Here is a 15,597-nt window from a genome sequence, read left to right on the forward strand (position 1 = left end):
CTATAGATCACATCCCCCCACTAAGGAGAGGAGGGGATCGTGGGACTTTGTTACTACAGCGTGAAAGTTACTGGATTCACCAGTTGAACTCCATCTCTCCTAATGGACTCAATGAGGAACATTCCTTTCATTGCTTCTTATGAAATTTTGGTTCATTTTGCCTATTACTGTATGATATATGTATCTTTTGTTTTGCAATTTTATTGCTTTCACTTTGCACTTTTTTCAGTTATATTTGGATGCCAAACTATCATGTCATCATTTTATCATGTCGACCGTGCTATACTCACCTGTGAACCTATAGGGGGAACTAACAGTGTGCACTCCGTCTTATACCTATTACATGTCTGACCACACTGACATTGGATCTTAGGTCCAGATTCAGTGTGCACTGTCTGATACATGTAGCCGTGTCCTGCTATGCAGATACAGCCAAGTTTCGGCGGTGGATGATTGTATTTGTTCACCGCCGTCTCAGTAACTGTTATGCTACAGGAGACGCATTGTTTGGCGGTCTCCATGGTGACGCACGGCTGCTGGGGGCAGTTCCCTTCCAGCTGTTACGTCACGTGTGATGACGCCTGCAGTGTGAGCCCGAGGTAGCCGCCCCTTGGACCCACGTGGTGACCGGCGTTTGCCGTCTCCTACGTGATGGTTCACAGGCTGCACTCGGAGACTGGCTGGTACAGACGTGCAGCGCAACGATGTGTTCCCGCCCTGTTTGGTCCAGGTATGTGTAATTAATCATGATTGTTTGCCCTATATATATCTGTTTTGGGGAATGGTTCACTCATGCTCCTGATGACGGTGAGACCCCACCGAAACGGCCGTCGGGCATGAGTTACCCACTTCCAAGATCTCCATGGCTGACTTCATTCCTGTGAAACTAAGTATATCCATGCTTGAATTTGCTGTATCGCCTATATGGAGACCTGTGATGTCGTTTTTCACGTGTTGAATATAAAAGACTTTTTTCCTGTTTAAAAGGATTTCGGATGTGCTGGCTTCTTTCTTTACATTATTGATCATCAGTATGTGGCCACAGCACTTGTTCTATTGCTCCTAAAGGTGTGCATCAATGTTCTTTGACCTATATATATATATATATATATATATATATATACATATATATATATATATATATATATATATATATACAGTACATATATATATATATCTATAAACGTGGTTCTCCACTAGGAGTAAAGTCTGTGACAGTTACAGTCCTTACACACTAAGCGCTACTACAAATGATATCGCTCATTTTGGCCTTTCTGGGCAACATCGTTTGTAATATCGCTTAGTTTGATGCGCGCACCTACGAGACGTTAACATTGTCCTCCATCGTCTGCAGCTCAATTTGACTAGATCATCAACGACTGCATGTATGGAGCGGTTGCCAGGTGACGTCACTGAACAATATCATTACCAAAATCATTAGTTTGGATGTCGATATCGCTGGCGGAGCTAATCATCTTGTGTATGGGACTTAAGACCATGACATTTTATTGGTAGGCCGGCAGCAACTAATGGGCCGTATACACTACGCTGAGCCTGCCGACCCCAATATAGGCATTGTCGGGAACCGTTGGGGGAGGGGGGGGGGCCTCATCGTCAAGTGCACATGCAGGGGGTGACCGTGGTGGGGGAACAGCGGTCATGCATGACGAGGGAGGGGGTCGCTAAGGATGTGCGGGAGCGCCCATCGTTAATGATGCACAGAGTACACACTGGAGGATATTGTTAACAATATCGTTCAGAAAGCCCATTCTGAATGATATTATGACCAATATCGACTAGCATGTATGGGCCTTTAGTGTATTAGAGGTTTAAACTCCCCTGATAACACACAGGAAAATACAGTGCCATGATCACTGGTTTTCCTGAATAAAAGTATAATATCTGAGACAGCGCCCCCAATGTCTCAACTTGTGATAATGAATGCATACTAATGTACAGAATGTTTTATCCATTTCTAGCTAATTCAAAACAACAAAATAATAGAAAACTGATGTTAAAAAATGAAAATCTTTATCCCTCTAATTATAAGAACATAATTTAAAATAAAATACTGAGAACGCACATGTGGAATAGAGTCTAATTGTTAATTTTTTATTTGTTTTCTTAGAAATGTTAATATTTGCAAAATAATAATTATATTATTAAACACATTCTTTTCTTTAAATGGTGGGGGTATAAATAACACAAAGGTGCAGCCACGGGGAACCCAAAGAGAAAATAAATGAGAGCCACGGATATATCATATAATGGGGGAGATTCTCTAAGAATCTCCGCCCCCCTTCGCCGCCCATCGCAATTATAATTATCGTATATGTTGTAACATATGCGATAATTATAGCAAAGGACAGCTCTTGCGTTAAGAGCTGTCCTTTGCGGTGAGAGTCGCCGGGTCCCAGCAGGTCCCGGCGGCTCCGCCCTCCCTCCCACACCCGGCGCTGCTGCTGCTGCGCCGGGCTCTCCTCCTTGCTGCACCCGGAAGAGGATCAGTGCAGGGAGGAGGTCACAGGTCCAGGCAGCACAGCTCTTGAGGGGGCGGCGGGGGTCCAAACGGGGCGGCGGGGGGTCGTTGCGGGGCGGCGGTGGGATGCGGTAGAAGCCCATTGGCTTCTATGGGGCATCGCCAGATTTTAACCCTTGCTTACAGCATCCCATGCTTACAGCATCCCGAAATGCGGTAAAAACCCTGATAACAGGGTTTTTACCGCATTTCTAGCTTAGAGAATCTCCCCCAATGGGTTTTACACACAGCTTAATTGTATTCAGTAGAGATTCTCTATGGCAGTGGTCAGGGAACTCGGTCCTCATTACCCCACGCAGTGCATGTTTTGCAGGTCTCCTCACAGAATCGCAAGTGAAATAATTAACTCCCCCTGCGGACCTTATAATATGTGTCTGTGAGTAATTAGTACACCTGTGCACCTGATGGGTTACCAGCAAAACATGCACTGTGTGGGGTAATGAGGACTGAGTTCCCTGACCACTGCTCTATGGGGTTAATTCAATTCCACAAAATGTGAATAGTGCAGGAAAGGAGGTCCTGGAGCTATTCAATTCAGGAGGGCTATGCCACCTGTGGAGCGAGCAGAAATCTGACTAAACCGATGATGCGGTGCTGTTTTCATCCCTTAGCGTAGAGAGCAAACAAAATCATGTCCATGCACTTAAGTCTGAGACTGACGGTTCTTGAAACTAACACCCAGTCATTAGTACCCGCATTCTACAAATTAACAGCACACTAAATTGAATAGCTCCAGGACCTTCCTACCTGGCACTTTTCACTGCGTGCTGAATTGAATCGACTCCAAAGATAGTTCAAAATGATGTAAGTAGAGTCTCAAACACTATTAAATCTGTTTTATCACTGACAGTCCAAAAGGATGTAGGCAAATAGACTTGTGCACACAGTGTCTTCATGTAGCATTAAAAGTCAATGGTGTTCTATGGTGCACAACTACTAAAGTACACAATTCTGCAGGGAAGACTTAAGATAACACACTTTGTTCAAGAGAGACAAAGTACAAGGTTTTGACAGTTTGAACTAGGTTTTTTTTTCAGAACCAATTTGTTTGAGTCTATATAATAAAGATGAAATAAAGTATTTAACCCTAAACTAAACAATTCCAATGTATTGTTTAAATGGACAGCAATTAGACACCATCCGCAGCACTGAACAATATGTTGGTTAAAACGATCCTGTCTTCTAAATACAGCACGTAAGTCTTAATTGGGATTATATATAGAGAGCAATTATTACACATGGTACAAAGTGACTGGTCATAGTTATGTAAATACTAAGCAATGTTTTGGCAGTGTTGCAGAAGTTCAGCTAAACTATATACCCTGTTCTGCCCACATATCACAAAACTATGAACAGCAGCCAATATTTTATAAACAGCATGTCAGCATTCCACAAGAGCTTATTATGAATCAAACCCTTGCTTTCATAGGTCTCGCATGCAGCAACCTTGTGCAAAACATGGTGTGTGTGTCTGTGTGTGTTTGTGTGTGTGCTAGTATATTTAATGCAGTAACTATCAGCAAACTAATGGTAATCTGCTAGTGACTAATCATCGCTCAAAGAAGTTATGGATCTCTTTCTTCAGGAAATTCTGGATTGTAATAGCATCATAAGGAGATTATAAATCTTATCAGGTCTCGTTAAAATAGTGTAATGACTCTGGGGGTAAAGCCCCATACACACTTACCGATACCCTGACGACGACGATATTGGCGGCAGCAGGGACCTGGCTTGGTGCCAGCATCAGAAAGTGCATGAACGCTTGCAGATACTGGTGGGGAAGGTAGCAATGGCAGGGAGGTGCATGGCCATAGTTAATGAGGACCTTCTGTGTCAGAACATGTAGGACAAGGTCGTTAACGATACGCGGGAGTGCTCATCGTTAATGATATTCAGTGTACACATTAGGCGATAAAGTAAAATATATCGTTCAGAAGGGCCCTTGTGTATGGGACTTTACTCAGTAAGTAAGTAAGGTATCTCAAAAGCCAAATCTTTGGGGCAAAAGCATGTTGTACTGCAGGTGGGGCAAATGGAACATGTGCAAAGTTTAAAGCAATACACCTCTGCCTGTGTACAGCCTAATCTTTCAGCGGCTTTGTTCATTAACAGCACTCTTGTTCACAACCACAGATAAGCTTAGGTCTATACACATAAAACATCACCTACATAACTGAATTCAAGGGCAACATAAATAAAATCTCCATATAAAATAACACTCTATAGACTGATTTTCCCTTTGACAATATTACAATATAGGTTCACATTACCATACCCAGTATGTGCCACTGGCAGCAGACCTCTCCCCATCTACATCATGGACCACTTTGAACTTTTAACTATACCACTTTACTGCATGAAGCCATGAGCGTCTGTGATTAGACAAACAACTGTAATTAATTAGTTTTGTTTGATGTCTCTTTCATGCATCTGATTGATGCTGGATGAATCCTTGTATTTAAATAAGTCCACCCCCCACCCCCCACTGTTTGTAATATTTTTTGCAATCTCCATGAATGTGTTATATAGGACAATGGCCGGGAGCAATGTTCCCTCTAATTTTACGAAGGTTGTGTGCGGCAAAAGATTTTGGCTGTGCAACTTTGGAAGGAAATTTTAATTTTTGTGCGTCAATTATATATAACTGAAAAATGACGTTCAGCATTTGTGTTAACTTTACTTAAAAATGATATTAAACATTTAAACATTCAAAACACAGCACACAATGTAGTTAATGGGTGAAACACACATTAATTGAGTCCACAACTGTAAAAAGGGACCACTGCTGCTTTGTGCGCTCTATTGTAATGTCTGTGCGCACGATTGTCGAGTTGTGTGCGCGCGCACATGCGCACAGCTTAGAGGGAACACTGGCCGGGAGACCATGTTTTTTTCAGCTGTCGAGCCTAAATTCCTCTGATGGCAACCTTTAAGAATTGTGGCTAATAGCTGGCGAGCCATAGGTAACTTAGACCTCTCATACCACTTATATCTGATAGTACTCCTGTGGGTTCCCCACCAGTAAGCTGGCTCCTCTACACCTGCCCCCAAATGCCATTAAACTGCAACCACAAGGTTACACAAATTATTTTAATATTAAACCTACAATTTCTTTCTGGCTGGGAGACAACGTGATTCTAGACTTTCGGAAAGCCAGCTGCTTTTTGCTAATACAGAGTCTTTGCAGCTTAGATCACCTGTTCACAAGACTCTTTTCCACTGACTCAGTGTCAATCTTCCACTTCCCTCAGCAATCCATGTCAACATGAATCTCCTTCTTGGAAATAACAGTATTTGTAGCACTGGGAATTCCGCATTGTCCCCAAAAGACACAGACTCACAAATGTGTATCTATCTATGTGACAGATGCCATCACATTGAGCATGCATACATAAATTAGCAAATCGGGATTGTTTTATTCATTTTACCTCATATAACTGCACCAAACATATAATAAAAAGAAAAGTGTATTTTTGTTGAGAAAACAAATTTGGAGATTTGCTGTAGCAGGACACAGCTTTACGAATGCAGCGCAAAGTTCCCAATGCAAGCAACATGAGGACATTTTGGTCATGTGCCTGCAAGGTAAGCACACTGCATTGTACAATTGTGTGCTGTCATGATGAATATTGCAGCTTAAACAGGGAAAAAAAAACAATGGTGAAAGAGATCCTAGGTTAATCTACTTTTAATAATGGTTGTGGTAACAACATGGTTAAATCTCTGTCAGATCTGTCATAGTGGATTTGCCAAACAGTGCCCTGACCACAAGAAGCAACAGCTTCATGACAATTAATTAAAACATGTTGCTGTTTAATTTGAACAAACTTGCATTTTTGCTGGTATAAAAATGCAGAACAATCCGGGCTGGTAGCAAGCTACAGTACAACCCAAACTGGTATAAAGCTACAGTATAATCCAGGCTGGTATAAAGCTACAGTACAACCCAAACTGGTATAAAGCTACAGTACAAGTCAGGCTGGTATAAAGCTGCAGTACAATCGAGGCTGGTATAAAGCTACAGTACAATCCAGGCTGGTATAAAGCTACAGTACAATCCAGGCTGGTATAAAGCTACAGTACAATCCAGGCTGGTATAAAGCTGAAGTACAATCCTGGCTGGTATAAAGCTACAGTAAAAGCCAGGTTGGTATAAAGCTACAGTACAACCCAGGCTTGTATAAAGCTACAGTACAGTCCAGGCTGGCATAAAAGCTACAGTATAATCCAGGCTAATATAAAGCTACAGTAGAAGCCAGGCTGGTATAAAGCTACAGTAGAAGCCAGGCTACTATAAAGCTACAGTAGAAGCCAGGCTGGTATAAAGCTACAGTAGAAGCCAGGCTGGTATAAAGCTACAGTAGAAGCCAGGCTAGTATAAAGCTACAGTAGAAGCCAGGCTGGTATAAAGCTATGGTCCACAACAAGCAGGTATAAAGCTACAGTACAATCCAGGATTGTTTAAAGCTACAGTTCAAACCAAGCTGTTAATTATCTATTATTTACTTACTGTACTTACCTACTTACTGTACTTACTACAGAACAGTCCAGGCTAGTCAAAAGCTACAATCCAAGCTGGTATAAAGCTACAGTACAATTCAGTATTGTATAAAGCTACAGTTCAAACCAAGCTGTTATAAAGTGACAGTACAGTCCAGGCTAGTATAAAAGCTACTGTACAATCCAAGCTGGTATAAAGCTACAGTCCATGCCAGGCTGATATAAAGCTACAGTACATTCCAAGCTGGTATAAAGCTACAGTCCACCCCAGGCTGCTATAAAGCTACAGTACAATCCAGTCTGGTATAAAGCTACAGAACATGCCAGGCTGGTATAAAGTTACAGTAGAAGCCAGTCTGGTACAAATCTGCAATACCAGCTGGTATTAAGCTACAGTCCAAACCAAAATGGTATAAAGCTACAGTACAAGCCAGACTGGCATAAAGCTACAGTCTATGTAAAACTGGTATACATCTACAGTACAAGCCAGGTTGGTATAAAGCTGCAGTCCATGCCAGGCTGATACACACCTACAGTACAAGTCAGGTTGGTATTAAGCTGCAGTCCATGCCAGGCTGATACACATCTACAGTACAAGCCAGGTTGGTATAAAGCTGCAGTCCATGCCAGGCTGATACACACCTACAGTACAAGTCAGGCAAACATCCACTGTGCATAAATACACAACTTCAAAACTGTATTAATGGCCAAACCAAATGACTTGTTCAGCTGAAGAAACAAACCAGCACACTCCATGTCACTCACTTACAAAGCATCTCCCACTGACCATATGTTGGCAAGTAGCTGATGCTGGACAGGCAGCGGCCCCAAACTGTGGGTACCATGCTGCTTCATCAAACACACGCTATGCCCTTTGTCCCTGCTGCCTACATTAACCGTGACACTGCCAAGTAAACACACCATTAAATATCTTAGATGGCATCTCTGAAGCAGTGTCTCCCCCTGGCCAGGAATGGGTTAATGCCCCATGCACCCTCCAATGTCAGGACTCCAAGTGAGCACTATGCCAGGCAAGGTCGGAAACTCACCCGAATGTCCAACCCAGTGGAAGAAAGAGGAGCCGACCAGCATGAGGCACCCCATGAAGCACATCTGCCCCAGCAGCAGCTCCTTCCTTTTCCTGCGGGTCCTGCTCCTCCGGTGCCTGTTCTTCAGCATCCCTGGCAGGGCGAAGGACTGGCACGGCTCCCTCCGAACCAGCCCAAGCGTGTTCCCCGAGTCCATGGTCACATCCATACAGGGAGCACTGTGAGAAGAACAAGTAGCGCTGACTCTCCCGGTACTGTCTGTGCACGGTGTAGGGTGATCGGGGCACTCAGCAGCTGCTGCTGCTCCTCCTCTCTGTTCGCCCGGCTACACGCGGCTGGTCACAGCGCAGCAGAGCGCCGGCATGGTGCGGGCAGAGGGCTCCGGGCTGAGCCGTTGGGTGATGAGTGCACGGAGCCGCTGCCCGATGACAGATCCCCGGGAGAGCGGGTGACACGGACACACAAAGGGAGCGATCAGCACGAGAGCAGCGCTCACTGCTCAAACTTTACCCATAGCTGCTGCTGCTGCCAATTCCCCAGGCTTCTCCTCCACTCCCCGCCCCGCTTCTCAGTCCTACCCCCTCCCAGGTTTATGTGGCTTTTTTTTTTCTTCTCTTTTGCTAGTACTGACCATAGGGACTGTAATATCTGGGTTACATATATGTGACGTGCAGCATCGCCCCAACACAGACTGCAGTACAGGGGCATTTACCCACCGGAAATTGTCCCTGGGAGCCGGCAATGCACATGTCCTGTTTCTTCCCTTGCCATGCCATGTGCTTGTTTCTGCCAGTGCTTATGGGCCACCTCTTGATAAGTATACCCAGTGCCAGGTTGGCATATTTTGGTTATTGCTCCTGGTGGGGTAAGATGGCTGTTCGTTACAGAATTAGGACTAGCAGGTCAATGTTTCCTTGTGTCAATGTGCCAGTGTCCTGACTTACCTACCCTCCAATGAGATCTCCGTAAGTCTCCCATGTTTTGGGGGAGTAATCCAGACCCATTAAAGAGTAGGCAGCCCTACCTCATTCAGACCACTTTCTAAGGGTATGGGTCAATAGAGTCAACAGTACATTGACCACTAAAGGTCTACAGGGCTTAGGTCAAGACATGAAATAGGTTAAGGTCGTAAGTCAACGTAAGTCGGCATGGACACCGTAACAGTGTACCACCTCCCCTCAAATGGACGCAGTGCCTCACTGTGCTGCACGCACTATTATATTCTTCCTTCGTGCCCTAGTGTATGGTAGGGTATGAAATACTGCCTGTCAGCACAAGTCGGCTAAAACAATGTGAAAATCTCATGTCGACCTTTTGACTGTTGAACTTCTCATTGTCAACCTAATGCTTGTGTCAACCGTCGACCTTAGCCATGTGGACCTATTATTGCATATGTCCTCCTAAGCCCTGTCGATCTAATGTATGTCGACTGTCATAGTGTCGACCTAGTGACCATATTCCCTCTATAACAGGGAGTATAATGCAGTGAATTGCGGTCCGATGAGGAAGGGAGGAATCAATGTCACATGTTTTTTATGACGATTGCATCATTTTGACCCCAACTTAATGCTCCGCTGGGTATGAAGGTGGCATAATAAGGAAAAATACAGGATTTTTGTAACCTGGGGCAATGCAGTAACATTCACATTACACTCCACAGTAGTACCCTTTATTAATGTTATGCCACACAATAGTGTCCGCTATACACATTATGACACATTGTAGTGCATCTATTCACATTACACCATACAGTAGTAACCCTCCTACACTTTATTCCACACACTTCTGCCCCTTATTCATGTTACGCCACACAGCAGTATCTGTTATTCACATTACACCACAGTAGTATCCCTTATACAGATTGTATCACACAGAAGAGCCCCTTATTGCACATTATGCCACACTTTAATATCTCTTATACATGTTATGCCACACAGTAGAAATGCACCGTGTACACATAATGCCACACTGTAGTGCTATAGATATATATATATATATACATATATATATGCCCATGAATTCACGTGTTCTGTCACAATGTGTATAAACTGTGAAGTGAAAAATTACATTTTCTCTTTTCTGGATATTTGCTATTACCCAGAGCAAAAACAAAATGTGTCGAAGGCCTTTACTAGGGCCCTGTGTTTCACCCAAAGTTACATGTATACGACACATGCAACTTTGACAGGGTTTGTGGGCCGCTCTCAGCACTGGGCCCAAGGCCGGCGCCACCACTAGGCAGCTTTAGGCATTTGCCTGGGGCGCTGGCCACTTGAGGGCGGCACTTGGGAGCAGGTCCCCCCCCTGAATCTGCCGCCACATCATCCGCCAGCCCCTTACCCCGTGGAGCAATGCAGCACCGGCCGCATCACCCACCAGCCCCTTCCAGAGCAGTGGCGGCCGCATCACCCCCCCCCCCCCCCCCCCCCGGAGCAGGTGAGTGCCAGGGCGCCGTCCCTGACTGGGCACCATAGCATCTGTACTCCCTACACCTATTGTAGCTATGACCTTATTCATACTTGCCTGCAGCCTGTATGTAGAATTTTACACAGTTTATGGTGCTCCTGTCTGTACTGTGTTTGCTCAGTTTGCTGCTAATCACCAACATCATCTACCCTATACTAGATTTAAAACATCTGCAGAAAACAGGCATATAAACACCCAAGACATGCTATGCCAACATACAATGGTCAACTGCATCAACCTTCTATGCTCTAACCAACAATACATTTACTATATGCTCATCTCAATTGTTCTTAGGCATTTTTTTTTTTTTTTCATTTTATTTGGTTAATTTTATCACACTGACAAACCGTTCTACTCTGACACCTATCAAATGATTGATACTGTGTGCGCTCATCATATGTGAATGACATATGAAATGTCTTCTGCAATATACTGTATATTCACTGCAGTATTAAAGATTTAATAACAGAAATGTACAAGTGATTCTTATTACTCATTATTTATAAATCAGCACTCTACAGTGGAACACACCGCGTAAAACAAATTGGCTAGCAGTGCTGGGCTGCGTACCTAATTGCATCATATGCTGCCTCAATGGGATACAAGTGTACTTCAGTGGGCTGGAATGTGGCATTCCATTTTCATCGCACAAATTGCACAAAAGCTAATTTTCATGACACACTGACAATATAAATAAATACTATAAATATCTGTCATAAAATAATAGGACTGTTATTTTAGTGTATTGTTGTGAGATTCTTATATTCCTACTGTAAAAATAATTTTACTGAAAAAATGCCAGAAAAATATGGAAATGCTCAGTCGTTTCCTATTTACACCAAAGCATAAACCCGGGTTATTGTTGAGTCAACCTGGGTCAGTGCTTGGTGTAAATGTGGTAAAATAAAATAACGTGGGTCCGGTTACCCGGTAGTTCAACACGGGAAATGTTCCAGGCTAAACATGGGTAAGACCCGGGTTCCGGGGCAGTGTAAACGGGTAAACCCGGATCATTCAACCCGAGTTCCGTTTCCACCAATGGGGGAGCTCATCCCTCCTGACAGCAGCATTCTCTGGTCAGTCTGGAGATTGGGCACGGGGTGCATACAGCCTCCGTTGCTGTCTGCTATACTATGCAGACAGCAGCAGAACAAGGAAGGAGATGAATGGATGCTTGTGTGCGGCATCCATTCATCTTATAGATGGAGGCTGGGGGCACTCCAGCAGCTTTCCAGAGAGCTGGGTTTGCCGCCAGTGTGTCAGTTGGCGTCGCGGGGGTCCCGGCTAATGGATTCCAGGTGCTTGGAGATGATTTCATCTCCAAGCACTGGCTCAGGACCTGCCTCTGCCGATGTCACAAGCCCAGCATTATGCCAGGGGGGGGCGCTGGTGTAAACTGGGTCGCACCCCGGTTGGAGCCGGGTCCAAAATCCCAACCCGGCGTTTTGGTGTTAAAGTGGTATCAGACGCTGTGGGACAGTATTCATGAACAAGTGTCGTTTTAAATGTGGTCGATTTCAAACTAGCATGTATCATTTTTCTTGTATTAAGCGGTAAGGTGGGTATGTAGGAGTCCCACAGAAGGAAGAACCTTTCTACATATTTATTTCTATCTACAACAGCTTCTATCCAATCCATTCTGAATAAGAAGTGGAGTTTTGCTAAAAATAGGGGGAATTGTGGGGGTGTATGATCAATCCAACTCTGAAGGATAGTCTTTCTTCCCGCGGCACTCAAGGCCAGTAAAAGTTTTTTGCTTTCTTTCGTCATACGCAGGTCCGGGTCAAATATGCCTAGAATTGCCCACTCTGGGTTCATAGGGACAAATGTAATTAATTTGGCCTCCGCATAACGTTTTACTAAAAGCCAAAAATAGCGGATTATTGGGCAAGCCCACAGACAGTGGAAGTTGTCTGCCTTTTCCACGTGGCATTTTGGGCAAGTATGAGCATTAGAAGGTCCTATGTGGTACCTTCTAATAGGGGATAGGTATGAGTTATGGTATATATTGAGAAAAAGTTGTGTGTGCATGCTGGCATTGAGGGTCTGTCGGGAGTAAAGAAGACCCTTTTGAAGTTGTGATATGTCTAATGAGGGGAAGTGGGTTAGCCAAGTAGACATTCCCCCTTTTATTGTAGAGTGATCAATGATTTTTCTTAGGTAGGTATAGTGTATGGATATAGCTTTGGAGGTTGGAACTGAGTAAGACAACATGGTATCCAGAGTATTAGTCCAGTCAGCATCTGCAAAATGATTGAGAACATGCGATACATAAAACCTAGCCTGTACAAATGCCAATTGGTATGGACTGACTGTAGTATATTGAGCTGATAGTTCGGAGAAGCGTAAAGGACGCCTCTCCTCTTTCATTGTTAACGACCCTACTGAGGTGATACCCGCCAGTTTCCAAGTGGTGAAGGGGTGAGCTGCCATGCCATCCAAAAATGCCGGGTTATTTAAGAGGGGTAGATAAAGGGAGTGGTGTTGGTTCAAACCTGCTGCGTGTCGCAGTATGTGCCATATCTTTCTAGTGGTCCATAGGAGGAGGTTAAGTTTCACATTTTCGGGTATTTCCTGGTCATGTTGGTGTAAAAAGCTGATTAGACTGATATTGCCTAAAGCTCATTGATCTAATATTGTGTTGGTGTAGACTGAGCTGTTGTGTAACCAGTCACGTAGATGCCGGAATAGGGCTGCATAGTTATATGTGGTGACATCTGGGAAGTTTATGCCCCCATTGAATATTGGTTGCACAAGTTTTCTCATAGCTATACGTGCTCGTCCATTTTTCCAGATACATTTTCGAAAGAGCATTGTGATGTGTTGAGTGTCTTTTTTCGTTAGTAACACAGGAAGCATTTGTAAGGGGTAAAGTAATCTAGGAATTGCTACCATTTTTAATAGATTGGCCCTTCCCAGGTATGAGAGTGGGAGACGTTCCCATCTGGTGATATCGTCGGTTAGGGTGGTAATAGCTTTGGTGACATTCAAAGTGTATAGGTTTGCAGGGTTGCGTGGTAGTAAAACCCCCAAATATGGGATATGTGAAGCCTGCCATTTTAGTGCGAGTTGGTTTGCCCACAGGGGAGGGGTACTGGGTCCATATAGGAGCATGGCGATCGATTTGTCAATATTAATACTTAATCCAGTGATAGGTTCAAAGGATGTTATTTTATCTAATAGTAAGGGTAGAGTAGTTTCCGGGTTGGTTACGTAAAGGAAAATATCATCGGCGAATGCCGATAGTTTTAGCTCTTGTGTACCTATTTTTATGCCTTTAAAGTCTGGCCAGTTATGTAGTGTGCGCAGGATGGGGTCTAATGCAATGTTGAATAGGAGGGGTGATAAGGGGCAGCCCTGGCAGGTTCCTGTGTTTTAACCTTTTGTTTACTTCAAGAAAACAAATTAAAAGGCATATGAAAGTATAAAACTTTGCCTATTTCTAGACACAAAAGTACAAGATAAATACAACCTTAAATATAAAGGTACATTATTACACAAATCAAACAACCCCCGCCCCCCACAAGCATCAAACATCCCACCCCCCACAAGCATCAAACATCCCCCCCACCCCGCCCCCTAAACACCTTATGAAACAGGCCAAAATTTTTGTAAACAACAAACCTGTTAAGTGCTCAGGCATATAAAGTGTCCAACTATCAGCTTATAAATAAAATAACACCCTAAAAACCCAACCTCCCCCGGCCCCCCTACCTAAATGAAAAATGTGCCCTTAAAACAGCAAGACAATTTTAAACTGCCTATTGCAATTGCCTGTATACAGGGTATTCAGGCGAGGATGGTGGCGGGTTAGGAGGGTCACAGTATGAACCTCTTGAATACGGCAGGAAGCTATGCTCAGGGGCAGTAGGGCCTTGGTTAGCTGGGTGCATGTTGTTACCCACAAAGCGAGGCAGAATGTGTTCCAGGAACTGGAACTGGATGCTCTCTTGGTGTCCCATTATCTGCATTATGAAGGTCTGCTGCAGCTCTCTTTCCGCCTCGATGAAACGGAGTTGCTGGGCATCCTCCTGTCGCTGCATGTTGTTGTCCATGTCGCGCAGTTCTTCACAGAACACCCTGGTCATTTCCAGTGCTGCGAGCTCTACTTTGGTAGAACTGTATATACTGCAAGGGGAGTAAAAGAAGGAGAAAAAGGCATACGAAAAAGCAGTGGTGTGATCGTATGTGTTTGTGGCCTACTCCCACCTACACTTGATACACTCTGCGACACCAAACTTTGCAGTGGACGGTTATGGTGGCGTATAGTGCAGCGTTACTGTGTATTGGAATGCAAGTGCTTAGGACATTAAAGCAAGGATAAATACTTACTATTGGTGCGCATCACATGGAGAGCTTTCTGGGGTGTCGCTTTGGGTGTGGCGGGCACATCACTCTCTTGGATGGTTTCTGCACTGGTGCCGATTATGCTGTCATCTGCATGGTTAACGGTGGAGTTTAAATCGATGTCATCTGTGACTAGTATCGGTGATGTTTGCCCAGGTGATTTTGGCCCAGATTGGGTACTGTCCATCGACTGATTGTCTTCATCAACCACTGATGAGAGTGACCGAGCTGGAGGATGACAGGCTGATGTGGTCACTCAGCGCAGTGTGGCCAAAACATGCTGTGCACAGCTCGTAAAAGATACAGTCTTGCCTTGCAGCCCCGCTCTTATTCCTATTGCGGTAGAATTGTTTCTTCAGCCCCTTCAGCTTGTTCACCACTTGCTGCTGGCTGCGGACGAAGCCCCGCGATGCCAGGACCTTGGCAATGTTGTAGTATATCTGGGCATCCTTCACAGTGCCTGTAATCTGGCGCCGGAACTCCTCTTCCCCTCTGATGCTGAATAGCTCCCTCACCTCTTCATTTGTCCAAGACATGGCAGCCACACTTGCAGGGGTTAAAGCCCACTTTTGCCCACCTTGCAGGGGTTAAAACGCACTTTCCGCAACAGCACATGTACTCACAGTCTCCCTGCACGCTGTTTGCTGCCTCTGGGCGCGTCTGTGAGCGTCCAGCACAACAGGAAGTTGCCCTGCT

General features: G+C 44.5%; 1 protein-coding gene across 1 annotated transcript in view; it reads right to left on the minus strand.

Annotated features, from left to right (window-relative positions):
* Positions 1-8,648, minus strand: part of SLC24A3 (solute carrier family 24 member 3) — a 376,099-nt gene extending 367,451 nt beyond the window's left edge. Inside the window, exon 1 of the mRNA XM_083175935.1 lies at positions 8,089-8,648. Coding sequence (XP_083032061.1) covers positions 8,089-8,296 — 208 coding nt within the window. The 5' untranslated portion in view covers positions 8,297-8,648. The remainder of the gene's footprint in view (positions 1-8,088) is intronic.
* Positions 8,649-15,597: the final 6,949 nt, after the last annotated feature.

The sequence above is a fragment of the Crinia signifera genome, chromosome 3 (assembly GCF_055691185.1).
Source record: "Crinia signifera chromosome 3, ASM5569118v1, whole genome shotgun sequence".
In the NCBI taxonomy this organism is placed as follows: domain Eukaryota; kingdom Metazoa; phylum Chordata; class Amphibia; order Anura; family Myobatrachidae; genus Crinia; species Crinia signifera.